A 23,887-nucleotide genomic window follows, 5' to 3' on the forward strand; every position below is an offset into this window, starting at 1 on the left:
GTCAAAATTTTATTCTACCATTAATTCATCTAATAATCGAAAAACCTCGCTTATATAAAGTAATTCTAATATTTAAAATTATGTAAAATACTATAACTTTTTTTTCCTATGACTATATATAACATTTTTTTATAAAATAATCATATCTTTAAGTTAAATTCTTTATAAAATAATTCTCTATAAAATACATTTTTTATAAAATAATTCTCTATAAAATACATTCTATATAAAATAATTCTATATAAAATCATTCTCTGTAAAATCATTCTCTATAAAATTATTCTCTATCATTCTCTATAAAATAATTCTCTAAATCATTCTCTATATACGACATTCTCTACAATTGTTTTCTCTATAAATTCTCTGTAAAATACATTCTCTATAAAATAATTCTCTATAATTGTTTTCTCTATAATTGTTTTCTCTATAATTGTTTTCTCTATAATTGTTTTCTCTATAATTGTTTTCTCTATAATTGTTTTCTCTATAATTGTTTTCTCTTTAATGGTTTCTCTGTAATGACCCGATACCATATTTGTCTACCCATCAATAAAAGTCAAATTTATATCTTATCTTTCAGTTAATATATTTTTAATCCTTTCATATTCACTCTCTAATAAATTTTTACTAAGTAAATATCTGAGATCATTTTCAATGCTGTTTAAAATATTTTAATAATTTCTTCCAATTACACGTTGCATTATGGAAAATAAAATTGCTTAATAATGAAAATTAAACTATTTGCTTTGTATTGACCTTTTCTTATTTTTGTAACTTTTATTTTTACTCTTATTATTGTAAAACTAATTTTATATTTTATTTTGGAAAAGCTTTTATATTCAAATTTGTTATATTAAATTTTGTATATATATCGTAGATTTTTTTCTATGTAAAACATATATAATATATTTTAGAAAATAATATAATAAAAAATCCATTTCACGTTTTCCCCATCATATATATTAGTATGATGCCCCGGTCCCGGAAATAAAGACTCTCAGGTAAAAAAAAATTTTGACTATTTTATTTTTTTGATTCTTCCATTGTGTTGTAATGGGGAACTTAACACGTTAAAATATGAAAAGAAAAAAAATATGATAATTCGTGCAAATATGCAACTCAATGTGATGATCCAGAAGCAGTATGAAAGTTGGACAGTAAGCTATGAATTTTGTATAGTAGGATCAATGAATAATTACAAACAATTCCAAATGCACATAAGATGAAAAGTTATTATAAATTAAAATACCATTCCAAAATAAAGTCATACTTTTAACATAAAATAACTTATAAAGTAAATACTAATCAATCGTAATGGATATAAATGAATGCATAGAAAACCTTGAAGAATATTTATTAAACAATGAAATAACAGTTGATTTTCTTAATAACTTACCTGATTACATTTTTCATATTTTTGATTTCTTGAATTATGATCAAATGTGAAATTAACTAATAATAAATTCATAGGTACAATAAAAGGGTATTTTGAAGATAAATTACCCTTAGTTCAACCACATAATCATTATAAAAATCATAATATTGACAATTTTCAGCCTAAAACTCATTATAAAAAAGGTTATAATAGTAATTGTCATAATAGAAATAATCCAGGTAATTATTATAAGAGTAATCAATATAAAAATATAATAAAAATAATTATTACTACAACGAACAACCTTATATTTATAATAAGAATGAAAATGTTCGTAAATAAAATAAAACTTGTAATAAAATTATGAAAATAAAAGATAAAAATCCAATTGATTTAGAAAAAATACATGGTTTATTTATTTCTGATTAAGATAAAAAATAAAAAAATTTTTATTCAAATTAATGTAGAAAAAATTGATATATACCGTGTTAAACTAATAGATAAGAGAATTGTTGCTAAAAATTTTGAAATAATTTTAACAGAACTTATTAGTGAAGAAATTAAGGATGCGAATGTTAAAAAAAAATTATTATAATTTCAAAAGTTTAATCTTACAAATTGAAATCCATTAATCACATGTTAAAGTACAAAGAAACTCTTATAATTATTATTAAAAGTAATAAGAAATTTAGGAAACATAACACTTTGAAGATAAAAATTTAAATCGTACTTAATTGATAAGATACAATCTCAAAACTAAACATCTTAAATTCAAAAAAATATTTAAAGATGCGACAATGAGATTATTTTCTAAAATTTGAGGCTAAAGAAATTATTTTTTACAAAAACAATGATGATCTGAAGAAGAATTATAATAATAGGACACTTTTTAAATGGAAAAACAAGGGTGTGAAATCAAACTTTTTTTAAAAAGAGAGAGAAATTTGCATAAAAATATTTTATTTGCATATTATTAATAAAAAATACATAAATATTTAACACTTAAACGCGAAAATAAATTAAATATTAAAAATATGATACAATAATCTTAATGATTTATCATTTTGATTCTATTCTATACATTCCGTATATTATTCCAAATTTCATATATTATTCCGATAATTCATTTATTCTCATATCTAATTTGATCAATTATTATTTCTAATTATTCCTAACTAATTGATGATGATAACAATTTTGAAAAATGATAATAATAACAACGGAGACAAGCAGCTTACATGACAAAATTACGATTGATAAAGACAACTTACGATAAGGATAACTAAAACGATTTGGACAAACCAATGTAGAAACTCAAAAACGATTTGGACAAACCAACGTACAAAGTCAAAAACGATTAGAACAAGCCAACGTATAAAATAAAATGCGATATAGAACAGCCAAAACGATAAACCATTTGGACAACACACTCTCAATGATAGCTTACATGAAATTATGGGAGCTTCTTAGAAGAGGGAGAATGTTGAATAATGAAAATTAAACTATTAATTTTGTATTGACCTTTTCTTATTTATGTAACTTTTATTTTTATACTCTTATTCTTGTAAAACTAATTATATATTTTATTTTGGAAAAGCTTTTATATATTTAAATTTGTTATATTACATTTTGTATATATGTAGTATTGGGATATGGAATCACGTGGGATTCCGAATAAAACGTGGGGATTCAAGCCATGAAAAAAAAATTCCGAATCCCCATGAAAAAAAAATATAATTACTTTTTCTTCTCTTTTTCTGCGACTGGCACCATTTAATTAAAAGGCCGAAATAAGGGATTTAAAAAGAGAATTTAAAAAAAAAAAATAGTATAAAGGCATATAATGAATGAAAGGGATGAGGAAGACTTTATTGTTTTAAAATATAAAAAAATATATTTATAAAAAATCTGAATTATTGCAACAATTATTCTATGTAATGTGGCATTTCGTTGAAATTTAAGCAAAAATTTCTTAATCAATAATAATTTAATGTTTTGTGTTGTCAAATTATGCACTTGAAATAAAAAGAAATATTCATTTGTAGCCATAATTATATTATATAAATATTTACTATAAAAATTTTAATAAAGGAGTTCTTAGTAAGAAAAAAAATTAACGATCCCATATTAGAAATAACAAAAAAATTTGAGTAAATAAGATATTTGAAGTAATAATAAGTATAAATACTCACTATAAAAATTTTATTTATAGAGTTCCAATAAAAAAAAATTAACGATACCATTAATTATTAGAAATCACAAGAAAATTTTGAGTAAATAAGATATTTGAAGGAATAATAAGTATAAATACCCACTTTAAAAATTTTATTTATAGAGTTCCAATAAAAAAAAAATTAACGATCCCATTAATTATTAGAAATCTCAAGAAAAATCTGAGTAAATAAGATATTTGAAGGAATACAAGTATAAATACCAACTATAAAAATTTAATTTATAGAGTTCCAATAAAAAAAAATTAACGATCCCATATTAGAAATAACAAAAATTTTGAGTAAATAAGATATTTGAAGGAATAATAAGTATAAATACTCACTATAAAAATTTTATTTATAGAGTTCCAATAAAAAAAAATTAACGATCCCATTAATTATTAGAAATCTCAAGAAAAATTTGAGTAAATAAGATATTTGAATGAATAATAAATATAAATACCTACTATAAAAATTTTATTTATAGAGTTCCAATAAAAAAAATTAACGATCCCATTAATTATTAGAAATCTCAAGAAAAATTTGAGTAAATAAGATATTTGAAGGCAGTGGCGTAGCTAGGAATTTTCCTTAGAGGGGGTGCATATATATAAAAACCTGGGGAGCTTCGCCCCCCAGATCTTCTTAAACGGGTCTTCGGCCGGGTTTATCCTAAAAATCATAACCATATCTTCGATAATATATAATAAATAAATAATATGTTATTATAATTTAAAAAATATAAATATTAGTGGTATATATTTGATATAAAGTCACTTTTAAGTCTTTTGAACGTATAATCTAAAAAAAAATTTTGCTCTGGGAGGGGTCCAAACCCGAAAACCACCCCCGTAGCTACGCCACTGTTTGAAGGAATAATAAGTATAAATACCTACTAAAACAATTTTATTTATCGAGCTCCAATAAAAAAAAAATTAACGATCCCATTGATCATTAGAAATAACAAAAAAAATTAAAATATATGAGTAAATGTGATATTTATAGAAATAATAAATATCTATTACCCCTTTACCCTAAAATTTATTTTTATTTTCTACCCATCTACATCTCATGAAATTATATTTAGAAAACGACATAAGTAAATGGCTACTAGTTTTACCATTCCTGGTTATTTTTTTAGAATAAATATTTCAAAAAAATTAATCTATTGTTCTATTATTAAATAGATAAGTTCTCTAATGCAGAAGAAAATTGTTTTAATATCATCTAATATAAATTATTTTAAAAAATATATATAATATTGAATAAATTCTATTTATTATTTCATTATAAATTAATTATATTAAATATATCAATAATATTAAAATATGCAATATATATTACAAGTATATTAAAATATGCAATATATATTACAAGTATATTAAATAAATTATATTAATTATGTAAATAATATTAATTATTATATTATAATAAAATCTTATAATCTTACAATTTAATACATTTATTAATTTACTAATATTAAATATATTAAAATTTAAAATTATTTTATACTATGTATTTATTAATATATAAATTTTTTATAATATTATATTATATTATTAATATGTATAACTAATTAATATTAGAATCATATATTTTCTAATATTTATATTAATAATTTATATTTATATTAAATTAATTTAATATTAAATAATTTACTTAAATAGTAAAATCTGTCTAATCTGTAAAAGTTAAAAATTTTTTTTAAAATCTCTCTCTTCAAACTTATAGGGGCCATTTTGACAGCCATTTTAGCTTATTTGCTTATTTAACATTTTTTAATAATAGTAATTGCGGACTGTAACCTCTGGCTGGCACCAGAAAATTTTATTTTTTAGAGATATTTAATAGGGATAGGTTCTAAATCGCGAAAAAAAAATCGCTAAAAATTGGGAACCTGGCTTATATCTCCTAGAAAATTTTTAAAGTAAATTTGAAATTAATAGATACTAGGAGACTAAACACTTGTATTTAACCCCCTAGTATCTATTAATATTAATTTCAAATTTACTTTAAAAATTTTCTAGGAGATATAAGCCAGGCTCTCAATTTTTAGCGATTTAGAACGGGAACCATTTAATATGTATTACTTTTATGCTTTAAATCATTAAATACTCGAAAAAATGGTTTTAATATAAATTTAATGTAAAAAAATAAATATGGCAATGAAAATATTCACGCTTACCACTAAAAAAATTTCGACCCGCCCGCTTACGAAAGACAATATTTTGATTCACACCCGAAAATTCCCGGTGTTTTTAAATTTTTCAAAACTTTAATGCTATATCTTTTTACACTTTTTTGAATGTATTCTATTTATTTCTTTAATTCCATAATCCATAATAACCAAAAATAAATACATATTATAAATCCAAATTTTTACTTAGAAAAAGAAGAATATCTATTTTTTTTATTTCAATTGTATACGCCTTTCCTCTAATAGGCGATTGCTTACAGAAATAAACCTTTCACTAGAAGCCGAATTTGCCAGGGCTGACAAAATTTTACTCTCTAATTTTCAGGAAATAAATTTTCCTGCTTCCAAAACTTAAAAATATTGCCATTGTTATTTGTTTTTCGAAACCTTGACCAGCTCCTAAGCAATGATGGGCTACGTCACGCCATCGGTCTAAGACTTAATTGTGATATGGTAATACCCTATCACTGCATCCTTTGTCAAACGCCGGTCAACTCCAAAGGCCGTCACTCTTTACACTACAAGCGCTGTAGAGGCAGATTCATTAGACATTCAAAATGCAATGATACTATTGCCAGGGCCCTAAAATCTGCCGTTATCCCATCAACCCTCGAGCCTACTGGACTCTACAATTCTGATTGTAAGCGTCCCGATGGCTCTACCATGATCCCTTGGAAGAGGGGGGAATTCCTAACCTGGGATTTCTCATGCATCGATCCCCTTGCCCCTTCCAATATAAATAGAGATGCTCTAGTAGACGCCGAGACGAATAAACTCGCTAAGTATTCGCCATCGCTTCCGGCCAATTACACATTCCTACCACTAATCGCCACGACTCTAACGTCATTCGGCTCTCATGCCCTGGCCTTCCTTAAAGAGCTGGGGAAACGGATTTCTACTAGAACCGAAGATCCCAACGAGGGTTACTACCTACGCCAAAGATTAGCCCTCAATATAATAAAATCCAATTACCTCAGCTTCATATTCTCAATGACTGATACCCCCTAATCACAGAATCGGCGATGAGAAGAGCAATTAAGAACAAGAGAGATATATTCAGATGGAAGTCAACAAAAGAACCAAACCCTAATCACAGAATCGGCGATGAGAAAAGCAATTAAGAACAAGAGAGGAATATTCAGATGGAAGAATAAAAACTGAAGGGCAAACTATGAAAACTCATAATTCTTTTAAATCATATGCTCAATTTATTATATTAATTTACTATATATTTATTTATATTATTTAAATATATTATTATTTATCCTTAAAAGATATACTAACAAATGTGATTATTTTTTAAATTGACATATTAATGCCGCTAATATAATTGATATATATATTTAAAAAAATATGATAAAACACTAAAATATTAAAACAACTATATAAAATATAAAATATATAAAATTACTAAATAAAAATATATATTAATAGTATAGAAGGCTCTAAAAAGAGCTTAATTTAATAATGAAAATGTACCTAAAAAACAAGTATAATTGTGTTTAAAAATTTCAAATTGAAGTAAGAAATAAGGATTCGCGATTTTCGTTTCTTATGCTAAAAATTTTTGTGATAAAGTTTTAAAAAAAATATATGTAGATTGTGAAAAATTGCCGTTAGTTGAAATGACTATTGGCGAAATATAAAGTTATTTAATTTTGAATATTTATTAATTTTTTTATTTTCCCCACAATTGATGAAGGAAAGGATGATACGCAGGTTGCATCCCAAATAAAGGACTCAGACCCGACGACTTAACATGCACCCCCTGGTCCATTTGTTTTATGGGATGAATCTTTTAAATTCACACAGCTTTCATTGGTAGATGTTGATGCTTCATCAGAATCATCTAAAAATATGTTTCATTTAGAATATATGGTTTTTTATGAATGTAGGATGAATTAGGAAAGTTATAAATGACAGTTGGCATTGACTTATGCATATCATCTAATTTTATATCATTTCACATTTTTAAGATTGGTTTGTAAATATCTTCCTTTTCTTCGTCCATTAAAAACTTTAGGATTTTGAAATTATGATCTAGAATTAAGCCTACCTTTTAAGTGCTTGAGAATAAATTTTAAAGTTTAAGTAAAAATTCTCACGACAAAACACCTAAACATAAAAAGAAAATAGAACTAGGAGGGTGACACCAGATGTTGTTCATAAAATGCTGGAATATTTTTTGTTTTCAAAAATTTTTCTTTTTTAAAAAAGAACAAAATTAAATGAAAATATGTATTTTAATTATAAAATTGCAAATTTATATTTATAAAAAAAATTAAAATTTCCGTGATTCACGGGAAATTCATGTTCACGCCCGGGAAAAATTTTGGGAAGGCCCGTCACGCCCAGTCACGCCTGATAATTTAAAATTTATTCACACTCACGCCATAACCCTACGTTACACGATGGGTCACGTGTAATTTTACCGCCCGCGCCCAACTCTAATCATCATTATTTAATTGTTTAGATAAAAAAAATTTTCATTGATAAAATGGTTAAATTATTAAGAAATGGATCTTTCATGTTATTAAGAAGTCTTGGCAGTATATGTGATAGTAAGAATTTATCATCTCTTATATTATGCCATGTGCAATCATTAAATAAGCATTTGTATTATTTTGGTTAATATTTTTAGGCATATTTTGAAATTGGAAAAATAATTTTATGACAAGAAATCAACCTAATTTGCTAAACATCGATCAAAATTTATAAAAATGTAATAAGACCCCATTTATTATTTAATTTAATATGTATACGGAATCACGAGGTCGAGTCCTATATCATAAACCAGAAATCACTTGGTTATGGATGGGTATAGTAAAACAATAAAAGAATTAAATAAAAAAATTTTTTAAAGTACCCTCATTCCAATTTTAAGAAGCTATTGCTTCGGACCCTCACCGTTGTAGGGGCCACTAGTCCCAGGGTAGGGTTCACTCGTTGCCAAAAAAAATTCCAGAAAAAATAACATTTTGAAAAAAGTATTAGATATTAATTTTTGAAATTTAAAACTACTATAAAACTAATAGAGCTGAACAGAATGAGTCATTTTTTATTAAAAATAATAAAGTACTTTTAATTTTAATAAGGTTAGAAATAAATAGAATAAATTCAAAAAAGTGTAAAAAATTATAGCATTAAAGTTTAGAAAAATTTAAAAACATCGTGAATTTTCGGGGTGAATCAAAATATTGCCTCTGGGTTGAAAATTTTTTAGTGATAAGCGTGAATATTTTCATTGCCACATTTATTTTTTTACATTCAATTTAATTTATATTAAAACCATTTTTTCGAGTATTTATTATTTAATGATTTAAAGCATAAAAGTAATACATATTAAATATCTCTAAAAAATAAAATTTTCTGGTGCCAGCAAAAAAATATAATTTAATTGTTTTTTTTAAAAAAAAGATTCCGAATCCCCTTAAATATTTTTTTAAAAAAAATTTATTTTTGTTATAAATATCTGAACCATCACCAACCGATATAATTTTTTTTGAAAGAGTAAAAAGAACCTATATAAAAAACGGTTCAGTTTTTATATTTTAGAAATGGAAATAATTTGAATATCCAGAATAAATGGTGGTTCCCACCACACAAGTTTCTGTAGAAAGGGCTTTTTTGGGGCTAAAATTTGTGTAATCGTCACAACGAACAAAAAGGAATCCATTTATACTTGAAAATAAATTACTTATAAGTTCAAATAATATATATAAAAATGAGTTATTTTGAATCTTATATATTTTTTTTAGGTGTTACTTCAATAAAAAAAACAATTCCTAACCGTAATGAACCTTTATAATAAGTTGAACCGAACCGAACCTTTATAAATTTCTTCTCAAGAACCGTAACCAAAACGTAACCATTATAATTTTTTACATACTGAATTGTAACAAACTGAACCGTTATATATAAAGGTTCGGGTCCCTGCTTAAATGTTCAACGAAATGCTATATTGCATTGAATAATTGTTGCAATAATTCGGATTTTTTATAAATATATTTTTTAAAACAAAAAAGTTTTAACCTCATCCCTTTTCATTCATTATATGCCTTAATTTTATACTATTTACTTTTTTTTAAATTCTCTTTTTAAATAACATATTTTGGCCTTTTAATTATATGGTGCCAGCCGTAAAGAAAGAGAAGAAAAAGTAATTATATTATTTTATTTTTTTTCAATGGGATTCGGAATTTTTTTTTCATGGAGATTCGGAATATTTTTTAAATATTTTTTTAAAAAATATTAAAAAAAAAAGATCCCGAATAATCCCCACTTTGGGATTCCGAATCCCACACAATTCCACCCAATGCGACATATATATCGTAGATTTTTTTTAAGTAAAACATATATAATATATTTTAGAAAATAATATAATAAAATATCCATTTTTCGTTTCCACCACCATATTAGCAGAAATTTAACATGAAATATCAATATATTTCATTAAATTATTTTTCAGAAATTTATATGATTATTGCTTAAATATTCTATAACTTTTTAACTTTTAATTCTACTCCTTATCCTTATTTCAGTTATTATCAAAAATTTTAATTATATTTCAGTCAATAAAAAAATTCCATTCCTATGAACATTACTAGAGTTGAGCTATTTTATCGAAAAATGAACATACAAAAACAAAATACAATTATGATATATGAACCAAGAAGATAGATATTTTTTAAAGTATGATAAAAATCCTGATTATTTGATCAAAAAACATAAAATAAAAATTGGGGAAACTATAGGGGAAATTTCCCTTATGTTACATCCCTAGTTGTGACTATTCCCTAAATTTGAAATAAATATAAATGCTATTTTATACTTAATTATTCTAATTTAATAGGTGAGGATCATTTTATAAAAAGTATTTTACATTTTAAGATGCTTTTATTCAGAAAAGATACAAGTATCTGTATTTTTTACAAAGAATCTGTATATAGATAAAGAAAACAATTAAGAACCCGTCCAAATCTTACCCAGGCTTTGACTGGTGCATCGTGTAGATTAATTCCAGTAGTCCAAGATAATCTTCTTTTTGAGATATTTAAAATCTTTAGACAGTAGACCTGCCGAATATTTATTGCCTCGGAAGTATTTCTTCTATCTACCTCTTTTTTTGGACTACCAGGGGGCAAGTCTATTATGTCCTGGATAGGTAAAGTATTATTTACTATTAATTAGTTTATGATATTTGTTTCAATGATGAATAAATCTTTTTCTTACCTCCTCTTTTTTGAATAGAATAGTCTTTTAGAGGATCTCCATTTATATACGGTAATGTGTCGCGTCTACATTTACGGACCGATGCCGTAGCCATTTCAAAGTATTTTGCGATGTCTTTGATTTTCACCTGTTCTTTTTCAAACACAACATTGTAGTATCTATATCATTTTTTCTTTGTTCCAACATTTGATTTTTTGTCATTTTAATAAAAAAATTAATATTAAACATTTTTTTAATTGTAAAATAAAAAAAAATAAAGATATGAAAAATATGATATCTATAATATATAAAAAAGTCGTGTCATACTCAGTGTCGCAGTCACAATTTATAATATATATTTAAAAAATTGTAAATTTTGAAAGGCGACTGTGGCCTAAGGCAAGAACGTCTCTGATTGCTTTGGGTTCGAATCCTAGCAAGGATCATTTTTTTTTCTTAATCTAACTTGGTGGTTCCGTCCTTTAGGATGGGCATTAAATAAATTCCCTTTGGGCCTGAAAATGTTGTCATTTGCAGACCTCTGGTGGTAAGTACATGAGAAAATAAAAGTGGGAGACGCATTTCATTTATATATGTTCTTTGGCAGAGGCAGAGTTGTTAAACGCTACTTTTAAAAGTAGCGCGCTACCGCTATCGCTATTTGTTAAAAAAAGTAGCGCTCTACTGCTATCGCTATTTGTCAAAAAAAGGTAGCTCGCTATTAGCTACTATTTTTTAAAAGTAGCTTTAGCTATCTTTTAAGCTATTTTTTATAAAAAAAATTTACAAACAAATTTTTTATTTTTTGGTTAATATACATTTCTAATATTAAAATGTAGTTAGTTTTGATTATAAAAAAATTTATGTAATAAAAATAAATATTTATGGTAATTTGTTGCATTTTAATAATAAAATCATTTCAATATTATCATCCCCAAGTCTAGAACGACGATCAGAAAGTATAAGTTTTGCCTTACTAAATAATCTATCGACACTAGCACTTGGCGTATTTAATCTTATATACATATTTTTAATATAAGATAGATTTCAATAATTTTATTTGCAAGTACATCGTATGTCTGGCATCCTATCATTTTGAGGGCTAATGCCACAGATATTCTTTTTAAAGTCCCAGGGTTTAGTCAATGGCCTGTGATTCCCAAATAAGCTTAAAAATATATAATCAGATCAATTTATAAATATAAAAAGTTTTTACCTTCTGTTATGTGTCCAACTATCTCCCGTGGTACATATATATGATATCTCTGATAACTCTACTATTAGAGCATCTTTCATCATTTTAAAGTTATATGCTATTTTATTCATTAGTGTCTGGTGGCATATAATTGTTGTACCAGGGGATAGTTTTAATCATCATGGTAAATGATGGATTATCAACTAAGGACATTGGCTGAACAGTATAGTATAAATGATAAAATCAACAATAACTTTATCAGCCAATTTCTGAGAAATATTGTCATTTGTATTATTAATTAATTTGGTTTGAATTGAATTAGTCTTTTTGGATGTAGAGTGGCCTATACCAAAATTATTTAGATGTTTCTCCATTTCCTTAAAACTCATGAACAGTCTTATAAAATAAATATTATTAGAATGTAAAAATGTCGATTTACCTTTAGGTGTTTCTTGAGGTTATAGATTATGATTGCTTTGAGGAAATATTTTTTTTAAGATTTTAAACAAATAAATTTGAAACCAGTTTTGGTTATATATTTATTTAAAAAAATTTTCAAATCTAGGGAATGGGAAATTTGTATTATAGCTATTAAGAACATTTTCTTACCTGGTATCTTCCATTTCATTAAAATCATTTTCTGAATCACTTTCAACGATTTGGATTTCCATATGCGATGACATTTTAAATTATTAACACGTGATTTAGGTTTATAAAACAAATGAAAATATAAATTACAAATTGAAATTATATTTAAATTTTCATGTTTATACTTACCTTCATTATATTTTTTAGTAGCGAAGTAGCGGCTACTTAGCTACTTTCAAAAAATGTAGCGCGTTAAAAATTAAATAATTACATAAGCCATATTGAGACTGAAAAAAAATTAAATATAGATATTAAAAATGTGATGGCCGGAAAATTCGTACAAAAAAATTTAACGGGCCGGGGCGAACTTTACGTATTTTTTTATAACGGGCCAGGCCTGCCAAATTTAACTAGCCGGGGCTAGAATTTGTCCAAAAATTTCTAAAAGCTGGCTGAGCCAACCAAGAATATGTTTGCATAGAAAATTTTAATTAGAATATAATGAGTAAATAAATCAGTTTAGCTTATTTTGATAAGTTCAGAATCTACTATTTCGATAAAATATGTTAGTGAATTATATTTAACAGTCTCAATATGAAAATAATATTTGAAAATAAAAATATTCATTTTTAAGATTATTTTCGATTTATAATTGCCTTACAAAACTTTTTGAGATATTATGAAAAATAGCATCTTGACAATCTTGTATAATAAGTGAATTTTTAGGGTATTATGATTATTTTTTAAAATTAAAAAAAATTTATTTTAGATAAAAAAAGTTGGTATCAATCAACCTCCGATTAATCAAAAATCAATTATTTTCATTTGCACAAATGCTTGACCGATTATCAGATATTTATTTAAAATCGGATCTGACAATAAATATTTCTAAAAAATTATACGCTAAATTTTCGAAGAGTTCAATTATGTTGCAAATTTTAGAAAATGCTATTTAATAATAAAGTTAATAAAATGGATATCGATAATTGAAATGGAAAATTTATATTAAGATTTATCTATTATTATTTATACAGATTCCTATTAAAACAATTTATCAAATAGCTATACGATAGAACTTTGATAATTTAATAAAAAAAGTAACAACAAAAAACCAACCAATTTTTATGTTTCAATTATATTCTTAAATTCACATTTATAAAATTAGCACATGAATAGTAACAATACAAAAACAATTTAAATATAAAAAAAGATCAGGTATTTGACAAATATGTGGTCAAAATTGATTCGTGGCCTAATTTTCTCCCGTTTTAGCGGTGGTCATTGGAGTGATAAGATTCTGTTCCGGAGGTGTTTTTTAAAGTGAAAATAAAAATCTAATCTATAAATCAAATTTAAAGAATTCTATAGGCTTTATTGTATGTTATGCAGAATAACATATATTCGCTACATACAATAAAAGCTGAAGTTTAGAACCTGAACTAAAATGAGGTTCTAGTTTCCGTTCTAAATATTTTTTAAAAAGTGGTTCTGGTTCCCGTTTTTAAATTTGACGCTGTTACATGTTCTGGTTCTAAACCTTCTTATAGCAACTAAAAAGTTAAACAATAAAAAACTAGAATCTGATTCTAAATTCTAAAACAAACCCCTTAAAATGAATTACAAAATTTAAACTATATATATATGTTAACGTAATGTATAACCGTAATTTTTCTTGGTAATATGTTTTAAAGATTGAGAATATCGTATACAGAGAATTATTTTATAGAAAATCCTTTTATAGATAATAATTTTGTAGCGAAATATTTTATAGAGAATTATCTTAGAGAATGATATTATATGGAATCTTGGGACAATTAAAGAGTACAAAAAATTTATGCGAAATTTGAAAATATATCAAAAATAATGATCTGATAAGTCACCTTTTATAATATTATCAGCATCATAATAAATTATTGTATTTATTGGATATCTTTTTAATAATTTTTCATTGGATTCCAATATTAGTACTTCATATCTAGGTTTTACTTTAATATTATCTTGCATTCTAATAAATATATCAGGAATGAACCTAGATCGAATCCTTAGATCGGTATTAACGGTTATTATTTAAAGAATATATACCGAATCGGAGCTATATCCCACATTCCTTTATATTTTAGCAACAAACAGCCCATTAAAATAAAGTGTTTATTCGGAAAATTATGTTTTTAGACCACGTTCAGGGATTTCATTGGAATAATAACCAGACTAGCCATCCTTTTATGGTATCATGTAAATAACTAAATTATGTTTAAAACACAATGCATGTGCAGCCTAAACTAAAAGATTGGTTTTCTTAACAAAATATATAAAATATGTTTTTTTCTGATGATATAGTAACTTAATTTTTTTAAAAAAATTCATAATCTAAGCCATCATGAACTTGATTTTGGAATCAAAGCAAAATGGAATTTCTTCGTATAACAGCTCATGTTAAATATTACAAAAGGTTAATAGCAAGAGCTAGCTCTTAGCGTCTATATGAAAATCAAATATTAAACACCTTAGATTTATAGATGATGAATATGATGCCAAATAAACTCATTCCAGGAATATAAAAGTTTCATGCCTCTTAAGGATAATTGAATTAAAGTTAAATTATAATCATATTATGAAAATTATTCAATTTACATTTGTATTTTCTATTTCGTAGTTATTTTTATGAGGAGAGAAATTAAATTCAACAAATAAATTAACTAAAGCCCCCCCCCCCCTCCCCCCTTTAAAAAATAAAAAACTTTTTAGATCTTAAATAACTATTCTTTTAAATTATTAACATAAAATATTTGATAGCTTTTGACTTAAATTACATTTATTGAATATTTTATATTTAATAAAATAATATTTAAAATTATGTTACTAAGCTATATAAAGAAATTTAAATGAAGCTCCTAGTTTAATTATAACCAAAGATATCTAAAATTAAAGGGAGGAGTGCATTCTGTCCAAAATGCTACATTTTTTCCTTTAGAGGTCCATATTTCAGAAGCTGTTTGAGTTGGAGGCTAGATTTTTTTTAATTCTAGTTATAATATATATGCTCTTATAAATATTTTCGAAAAATATTTGTGGATGTCGGGTTAAAAATCGTGCTTTTTTGTTGATTTTGGAAATCACAAAATATAAGAGGAAGTATAATATAAAAAAATGCTAATATCTTTTTATGGCTATTTTCAGTTCTTGGTAATAGGCTAATTTTCATAAATTAAATTTTATGTCATATTAAAGGGTTAATATTAGAGTTATAAAATAAAATTTATATCATAGCTGGCTTTAGCTTAAATAGTTTTTGAGATATTTAAAATTAATGAATGAAGTTTAATTTGTAATTGCGTTTTTAAAGATGGCTATATCTCAGGAAGTAAGCCAAGTTGGAAATTAAAATTTTATACTTTTATTATCTAGATCATCATATTTTTTAAAAAAATCGAATGGGGTCGGGTTGAATCTTCAGTAGTTTTGATATAGAATTCAACTAAAAATATATTGTAAAATAAATCATTTAGAAAAATATTTATCAAAAGTTTACAATTATAAAAAACTCATTATAATATAAATTATAAAAATAAATAATTACATAAATAAAAATTTATAATATAAAATAATAAAACAATTGGACTTTTTTATTCCAGTAATGTACACATTGACTGGTTATGCAATACATTGCCAAGGTAACAAACTCTGCCCACCTCATTACCGTAAATAACACACTGACGTTAACATATATAAATTACCACTTATGTTAGAATTGATTACGGAATAGGTATCTGAAAATGCCTCGGTTTGGAAGGTTCCAACTCTGATTACTCTATATGAGATCTTTTCCAGGTCAGGCAAGAGTTTTTTGTCGATGATATTATCCGAAGAAAATAGTAACAAATTACGACAAAGAAAAAATTTTAAATAAAAGAATTATTTGTATGCATAAAAATAAAATCATATTTTGGTTGAGGTTAGACCCAATTATGTCAATTCCAAACAGAAATGCTAAAAAATCAAGGCCTGATTGAGCCTAAAAGAATGTGATCAACCGACCAGGTTGGAGCAGGGTTGAAATATTAATATATATATCAAATAAAAAAAATTACGCTTTCAGAATCGATGACATCTAAAAACTCTTCATTTTCTATAGGTTCAGTCAAAGCGGGTAGAGGGGATCTCCAAAATGTAAAATTGCTAAATCTGTCGGCCTCTAATAGAGTATCGTTAGCGTGAGATTTTACCACAAATGAGAATGAGGGTTGCAATTTCACGGATTCTTGTCTAGATTGACTAGAGTTTGCTGAAAACAAAAGAAATCCCGATATATGCAAATTTTTTATTTTAAGTGGTTCCCTGTAGGAGTGGGTTAATTTGTAAAAACAAAATTTAAAACTAAATATTATTTACAATTTCGGCGGGAATCAGAATCGTCGCAAGCCTCAGGTTCGGATGAAAAGTCGAAATAAGGTTCAGAGTGATACCTTCGATGAGTTTTTATCACAGGAGGGAATACCTGATTAAGGAAAAAATTGAGGGTTTTATTGTTGAGTGAGTGTAGTCGAAAAATATCTTTATACATTTTTAGTTCAATCCGCCCATGTCAAGGTATATTTAATTAATTTTATTTATTCTAAATTAAAAATATCTAAAAAAAAATTTGACTTTACAAAAATACCATTAAGTAAGTAAATGATATAAAATTCAGGGACAATTTTAACTTTTAAAAAAATTTAAAGAAAATTTAAGGTGTCATAGGTATGTTTAGTGATCCTTAAAAGGGTAACTAGTTACCAGAGATGTACTAATTAATTTTTCAAGCCGGCCTGATCATGAACGAATTTTTTTATTTGTCCCGAAAAGCTCGACCAGAAATAAAAATAATTTGCCCGCCCGGCCAAGCCTGAATTTATATAGAGAAAAATTATATCCTTTATGACTGTAAAAAAATATTCAACAAATAAAAAATGTTAGCGCCCCGAAATTTAAAAAAAAAATATTTGACCCGACCCAGCCCAAGCCAAAAATTATTATTTAAAATTGACCCGGCCCGGCCAGAAATCCGTTCGGGCAGGGCCATGATTTTCAGATCTCTACATCCGACAAAGTTTTTTTAAATAAAACATAATCCAAAAAAAAACTTAGTTTATTTGAAAAAAATTATAAGATTTTTGTCTTTATTTTCAAATAATTGTTGAATTTTAAGTAAGCTTGTAGTAGTAATTAATTTTCTTGTATGTTTTTAAAGTTAATTCTACAAAAAATATGTAACACTATATATTTGATACAATTAAAATTAAAAATATAAGAACGTATTAAATAATATAATCATATTGTAAAACATTTTATAGTATAAAACATATATATCAGAGACCTGCAGAGGCACCATTTGCACGGCCCGGCCCGGTTTCAAATTTTTTAGGCCCGGCCCGGATATTTTTAAAAAAAATTTTTTACAGCCCGGCCCGGATTTAAAAATTTCAGGCCCGGCTTGGAATTTTTTAAAATTATATTCGACCTGGTATATACAAAAATTCACCTATGAGGTATTTTACCATATTTTTCAGCGAGTATTATCGCTTATTATTTAAAAAATACATGAAAAAAGCTAATATTTTGAGAATATTATATTGAATTTATAAAAATTATAAAACTGTTATTTATAAAAATGGATATTTTGAACATATACTATATTTTATATTGCATATAAAAATAAAACTAATATTCATAAAAATGGTAATAACATTTTGAGCATATACTATATTTTAGCATTTAAAAAAAATAAAACTAATATTTAATTTATAAAAATGGAAAATATTTTGAGAATATAATATATTGTATTTAATTTACTATTTAATTTATAAAATAAAAATAAATCGCTATTTAAAAAAATGCATGTATAATAAATAGTATTTTAAAAATATAATCTAATTGCACAATATTAATATAATTTATTTTATAATATAAATTTTTAATAAAAGAAGATAATTGTATTATATATTATTGGAAAAAAAAATAATGAAAAATGTTAGATTAAAAACTTTCATGACTCAAGGTAAATATAATAAATGCAATAAATATTTTACAGTTTGCAAAGTAAAAACCAGCATGATTGACGAAACCCTATACTCAAGAAAGATATTAAAAATTCTACAAATTATCATGAAGAAAGAGAAGCATATCTACCTTTTCAGGTTGAAGATTACTTCTTCTTTCTTCAAGAATTCTCCCAGTAGTGGAAAAATTCGGCTCACAGCTTGCACTTGAAGCAGGAATTGCCAATTTTGCTAAAATTGGAAATTCGCTTTGATGAGCCGCCCACCACTCTAACAAATTACACCTTAAATGTTTCATCTATTTTTTTATTTATGTAATTATAATATTCATCATCGGGTATTGACATATTACCAGAATTACCATCGCCCCATTTATCATAAAACGATTCAGTTTGTTTAACAACAGTCGTAATTTGACTGGTCGATGGTATTTCATTTACTTCCTGAGCCTTTTGTAATTTAATATAATCTTAGTTTTCCGTCATCTTGCGATCTGTCCCTGACAACATACGTAATTGCTTGAATTTGGGACAGAGAAAAAGAGAAATAAAATGATACTTGTGTAAAACAAATTTTTCAATTAAAAAATGCTTTATATTAAGTAAAATCAATTTTATTTCTCCTTTTTCGCTTTGAAAGGTATTACAAACTTCAAGAAGTGATATTCCTTTATTTGATTGTTTTGGTAAAATATATTCTAAAAATTTAGATATGAATTATAAAAAAATATATTAATAATACTTGAATATTGGGGCTTATTTAAGATATTCCTTTATTTGATTGTTTTGGTAAAATATGTTGTAAAAATTTAGATATGAATTATAAAAAAATATATTAATACTTTGAATAAATTTGCAGGAAACTAATAATTAGATCGATCTGTGGGTGTTAGGTAGTGTTAACCATCACCCAATATTATATTAATCATAACTATAATATAATATAATCATAACTATAATATAATATAATCATAACTATAATATAATATAATCATATAACCATTAACTCATAATATAAAAATTTTTATAAAAAATATTAAGGCCCGGCCCGGGTTTAACAATCTTAGGCCCGGCCCGGATATATTTTAAAAAAAAAATTTAGGCCCGGCCTGGCCCGGATATATTTAAAAAAATATTTTTAGGCCCGGCCTGGCCCGGATATGTTAAAAAAAATTTTTTTAGGCCCGGCCCGGGTATATTTAAAAAATTTAAAATACGACCCGGCCCGGATAGGCTTAGGGCCTGCAGGTCTCTGATATATATTCATTATATGGTAGCATTAAGATGTCGCCATATAATTTATTCTGAAATAAATTGTTTTCATCGTCAATATAAAATATTTTATTATGTGTCTCTATCTCCCTTTTCCACATCTCTATACATATGTCGACCAATAATAGACCTGTACTCGAGATACCAGTTTGGATACAAGAAACGATCAGTAGGAATGAAAACTATTAGTTTTATTTCGATATAGAAGAGATGAATGAATATCATCAATTACACGGCAGACAGTGTCTCAGCGAACTTGGTGGTTGGTTTATTATAAATGCTAAACGTTTTGAACGGAATTTTAAAATTGTTTATGTTTGTATACTTGCGTTTTTGTAATAAATAAAATAAATAAAGAAATAAAACCAATTATTAATAATAATTTTGTCGTTGATTTTCCAAAATTAACAGGTAATTTCAAGGTCTTTATAAATAAAGTCGAAAATATTTTTAAAGACATTCAAATAACTGACGTCGAGAAAGCTAGCTTATTTGTTTCAAGATTAGATGAACACGAAATTAGTCCAAATTCACAAAAACTAAAATTCTTATTGAAAAATATTTATTACATCCTGAGAGATCTGATTTCTAAACTTATCGAATTCAACGCAGCTGTTCAGGAAAAAAAACTTATTGTAATTGGGTAAGTCGTATATGCAAATTAGGCAAGGATTGTAAAAAATGTCAAAATATCTTCTTATAAGGATATTATAAGAAAAATAGCTTTAAAAGATAATATCACATTAAATGAATTATTTTATTATAGGTAATGAAATAGAAGAATTAAAAATAAAAAACGAGATAATAGCTAAAATTGATAGGGGAGGATTAAAACCATATCCACGCTCATTTTGTCTGATGATAATAGTTCGGGTGAAGTTATTGCACATCAACGATTGCAGAGAAAAGTCTTAGAACGATAATTACTGGATTTGGCGATTTTAAAAGATTGGATAAGAAGGAAAATATTTTGAATTTCTGGAGTCTGCTAAGCTGCAGCACCCTAATTTATATATTTTATCTAAAATCATATTTGCTGTTCCAGCAACCCAAGCTAATTTATAATTCATATAAATATATTTAATATAGGTTAGCGTTGAAAAATCTTTTTCACATTTGATACTCATTCTTTCCCCGCCCCGCAAAGATTAAGATGAGCGAACAACTCCTGGAAAATATCATGCTAATATGTCTAAATATTTTTTAAAATTTATACATGACTAATTTTTGTATTTTTAAATACATTTAACTTATAAAATAATTTTAAACCAAATTTATATCTAGTTAAACTAAGTTAAATATATAAATAAATTATTTTGTATAAAATTCAAATATTCGTAAACCAGTAACAAACCCGGGTTCAAAAATATTCCCCTGAACCCAAACTGAGTTAAATTTTTTACTTTGAACAGAATCCGGTTAATTTTTTATCGGGTTCGAACCCCGGATTAGGACAAGTAAACGATATAAAAAGACGATACAAATCTCAATCTAAATCAAAGCGAAGAACAACTTAAAAAGAAGAGAGGGAATGTTGAGTTGTTGTCTTTATTAATCTTAATATTATTATTCTTTATTTGAATGATAAAGTTTTAATATTTTAACCTAGCTAAATATTTAATAACATATATATTCCTTACACTTTGGCGTTAATATATTCCCATACCATATAATTTATTCTAAAATAAATCGTTTTTCTCGTCAATATTAAATATTTTATTATGTCTCTCTATCAGAGACCCTGAATGAAACGTTAAACCATTATAAATATAAATATTTGAACAGTAACCGAACCGACATAATTATTTTTGAAGGAGTAAAAAGAACCTTTATAAAAAAGTTAAACCGGTTTGAACCGGTTTCAACCAAAATAAAATAAATAATTTTACATTCTTTTCCTTGTGGTGTATTACATAATTTTCCATATTTGAGTTGTTATTTATAGTTATTAAATGATCTAAATATTTATCTAATATTTATAAGTTAGTATTAATTTTTTACTATGACTTAAGATTCATAATTACCTGCTTCATATAGTATTAGAGCATTCCTATTTTCTCTAATTTAGTATGCAAAATATCTAGCCAATTTGTAAATTTTGATTTAGTTGCATTTATTTAATTAATTTAAGAATAATATCACAACTATCCATGAGTAGTTTGATAGAAGTGTCATTATTCCCATATAAATTTCAAAATGACCAAATTTATAAGGTTTTAATTTTATAACTTATTTATAGAATTTTGGCATTTAAGTATATTTTATAGCATTAGCAGTTATAGCCTTTATTATAAAATATAGATTTTGTGTTGTCTTAAAAAGTAAGTTTGTAATTACAAATTGTTCTAATCTGTTTATTTTATTATTTTTTAGGTTTGAGGGAAAATAAATTCTTCCAATAATATTAATATGATGTGGCTTTTAAATCTGATGATGAATTTAATTAGTTTATTAATATTAATTTTAAAATATTTGTCTGCTTTGACCTCGTATTTTTTCTTTCATTTCTTATAAATTTTTGAATTATTTATTGAATCTAAAAAATCATCAGTTTTTATATATTGGGATTAAAAAATTTAAATATCCAGAATTATATAAACTGCTCTTATAGTACATGCGGTTTTTACAACATAAGTAATTTGTGTTAGCGTCATAAACGAATTCACTTATATTAGAAAATATATTACTTATACGTTCGAATAATATATTTAAAAATGAGTTATGATTCTTGTATATTTTATATATTATTCATAGATACTTATAATAAAAATAAATTATTTTCAACAATATATTAACCTAAGTGATGGCAAAAATTTTAATTAATAAATATTCATAATTAAAATCATTATACAATGGTTTTGTTTCAATAACAATAATTTTCAAACCGTAATGAACCTTTATAAACCTTAACAATTAGCTGAACCGAACCAAAACTTTATAAATTTTTTATAAGAACCGTAAACGAACCGTAACCATTATATTTTTACATACTGAACCGTTATAAAAAGGTTCGAGTCACTGCTCTCTATCCCCTTTTCCTACTTCACTTTTATATAAAAAATGATAAAAATAAATAAAAATGATATATATTTGAATACAAAAATAAAAATGAACTTAAGTTTTATAAAATAAAATGGTAGAAATATTATTTTTAGTTATAAAAAGTTATATAAAAATAAGAGTTTGAATAATCAACTATAACAACAAAATTAATAACATATAATATTAATTTATAATTTATTAATGCGTTATTAATATTTATAAGGTTACTAACCAGTTGGACTTAGTCCTGAGCAAAATATTATTTTTTAAATTAACATAATTTTTTTAGAATAAATATAAATAATATACAGGTGAACGTAGGCGAGTGATGTAATCATGCTAAATTTAATGGCTTTAACTTTGGTCATTAATGATGTTGTTAGTTAATTTATATATATAAGAAATTTTATTTTTAAATTACTTAAATTTAAGCGATATTTTTAATTTTCCAGTATTCTCTTTATTTACTCGGGAAATTTCCATTTCTATAAGTGTACCAAAAAAAATGAATGCAAATTTGAATAAACTAATATATTAAATATTTAAAATGTTTAAAACAAATTTTCCAACTTTCTTAGTTCTCATTATTCTGAGTTTATACAAGAAAAATGAAAATACACATTCAGCAAAAGCTAAGGAAGAATGTGTACGTTGAATATTTTAATTACCTTATATTAATCGATTTAACTTGGAAAACTCACCATAGATTATTTGATATTTAACCATTAAAAACTATTTGCATTTAGATAAGTTTGTTTGGTAT

General features: G+C 25.1%; 1 protein-coding gene across 7 annotated transcripts in view; it reads right to left on the minus strand.

Moving 5' to 3' along the window:
* Positions 1-23,887, minus strand: part of LOC135931988 (phosphatidate phosphatase LPIN1-like) — a 133,056-nt gene that overhangs the window by 567 nt on the left and 108,602 nt on the right. For 4 of the 7 annotated variants that reach the window (XM_065469309.1, XM_065469311.1, XM_065469306.1 and 1 more), the window contains 3 exons: positions 17,166-17,271; positions 16,865-17,058; positions 16,178-16,251 (listed from right to left, as the gene is read on the minus strand). In XM_065469309.1, coding sequence (XP_065325381.1) covers positions 16,195-16,251; positions 16,865-17,058; positions 17,166-17,271 — 357 coding nt within the window. In that variant the 3' untranslated portion in view covers positions 16,178-16,194. Of the gene's footprint in view, positions 1-13,919; positions 14,074-16,177; positions 16,252-16,864; positions 17,059-17,165; positions 17,272-23,887 lie in introns of those variants that run through there. The other 3 variants (XM_065469308.1, XM_065469310.1, XM_065469312.1) reach the window with 3 other exon arrangements.

Source organism: Gordionus sp. m RMFG-2023, chromosome 1 (assembly GCF_954871325.1).
Source record: "Gordionus sp. m RMFG-2023 chromosome 1, tfGorSpeb1-WG-v2, whole genome shotgun sequence".
In the NCBI taxonomy this organism is placed as follows: domain Eukaryota; kingdom Metazoa; phylum Nematomorpha; class Gordioida; order Chordodea; family Parachordodidae; genus Gordionus; species Gordionus sp. m RMFG-2023.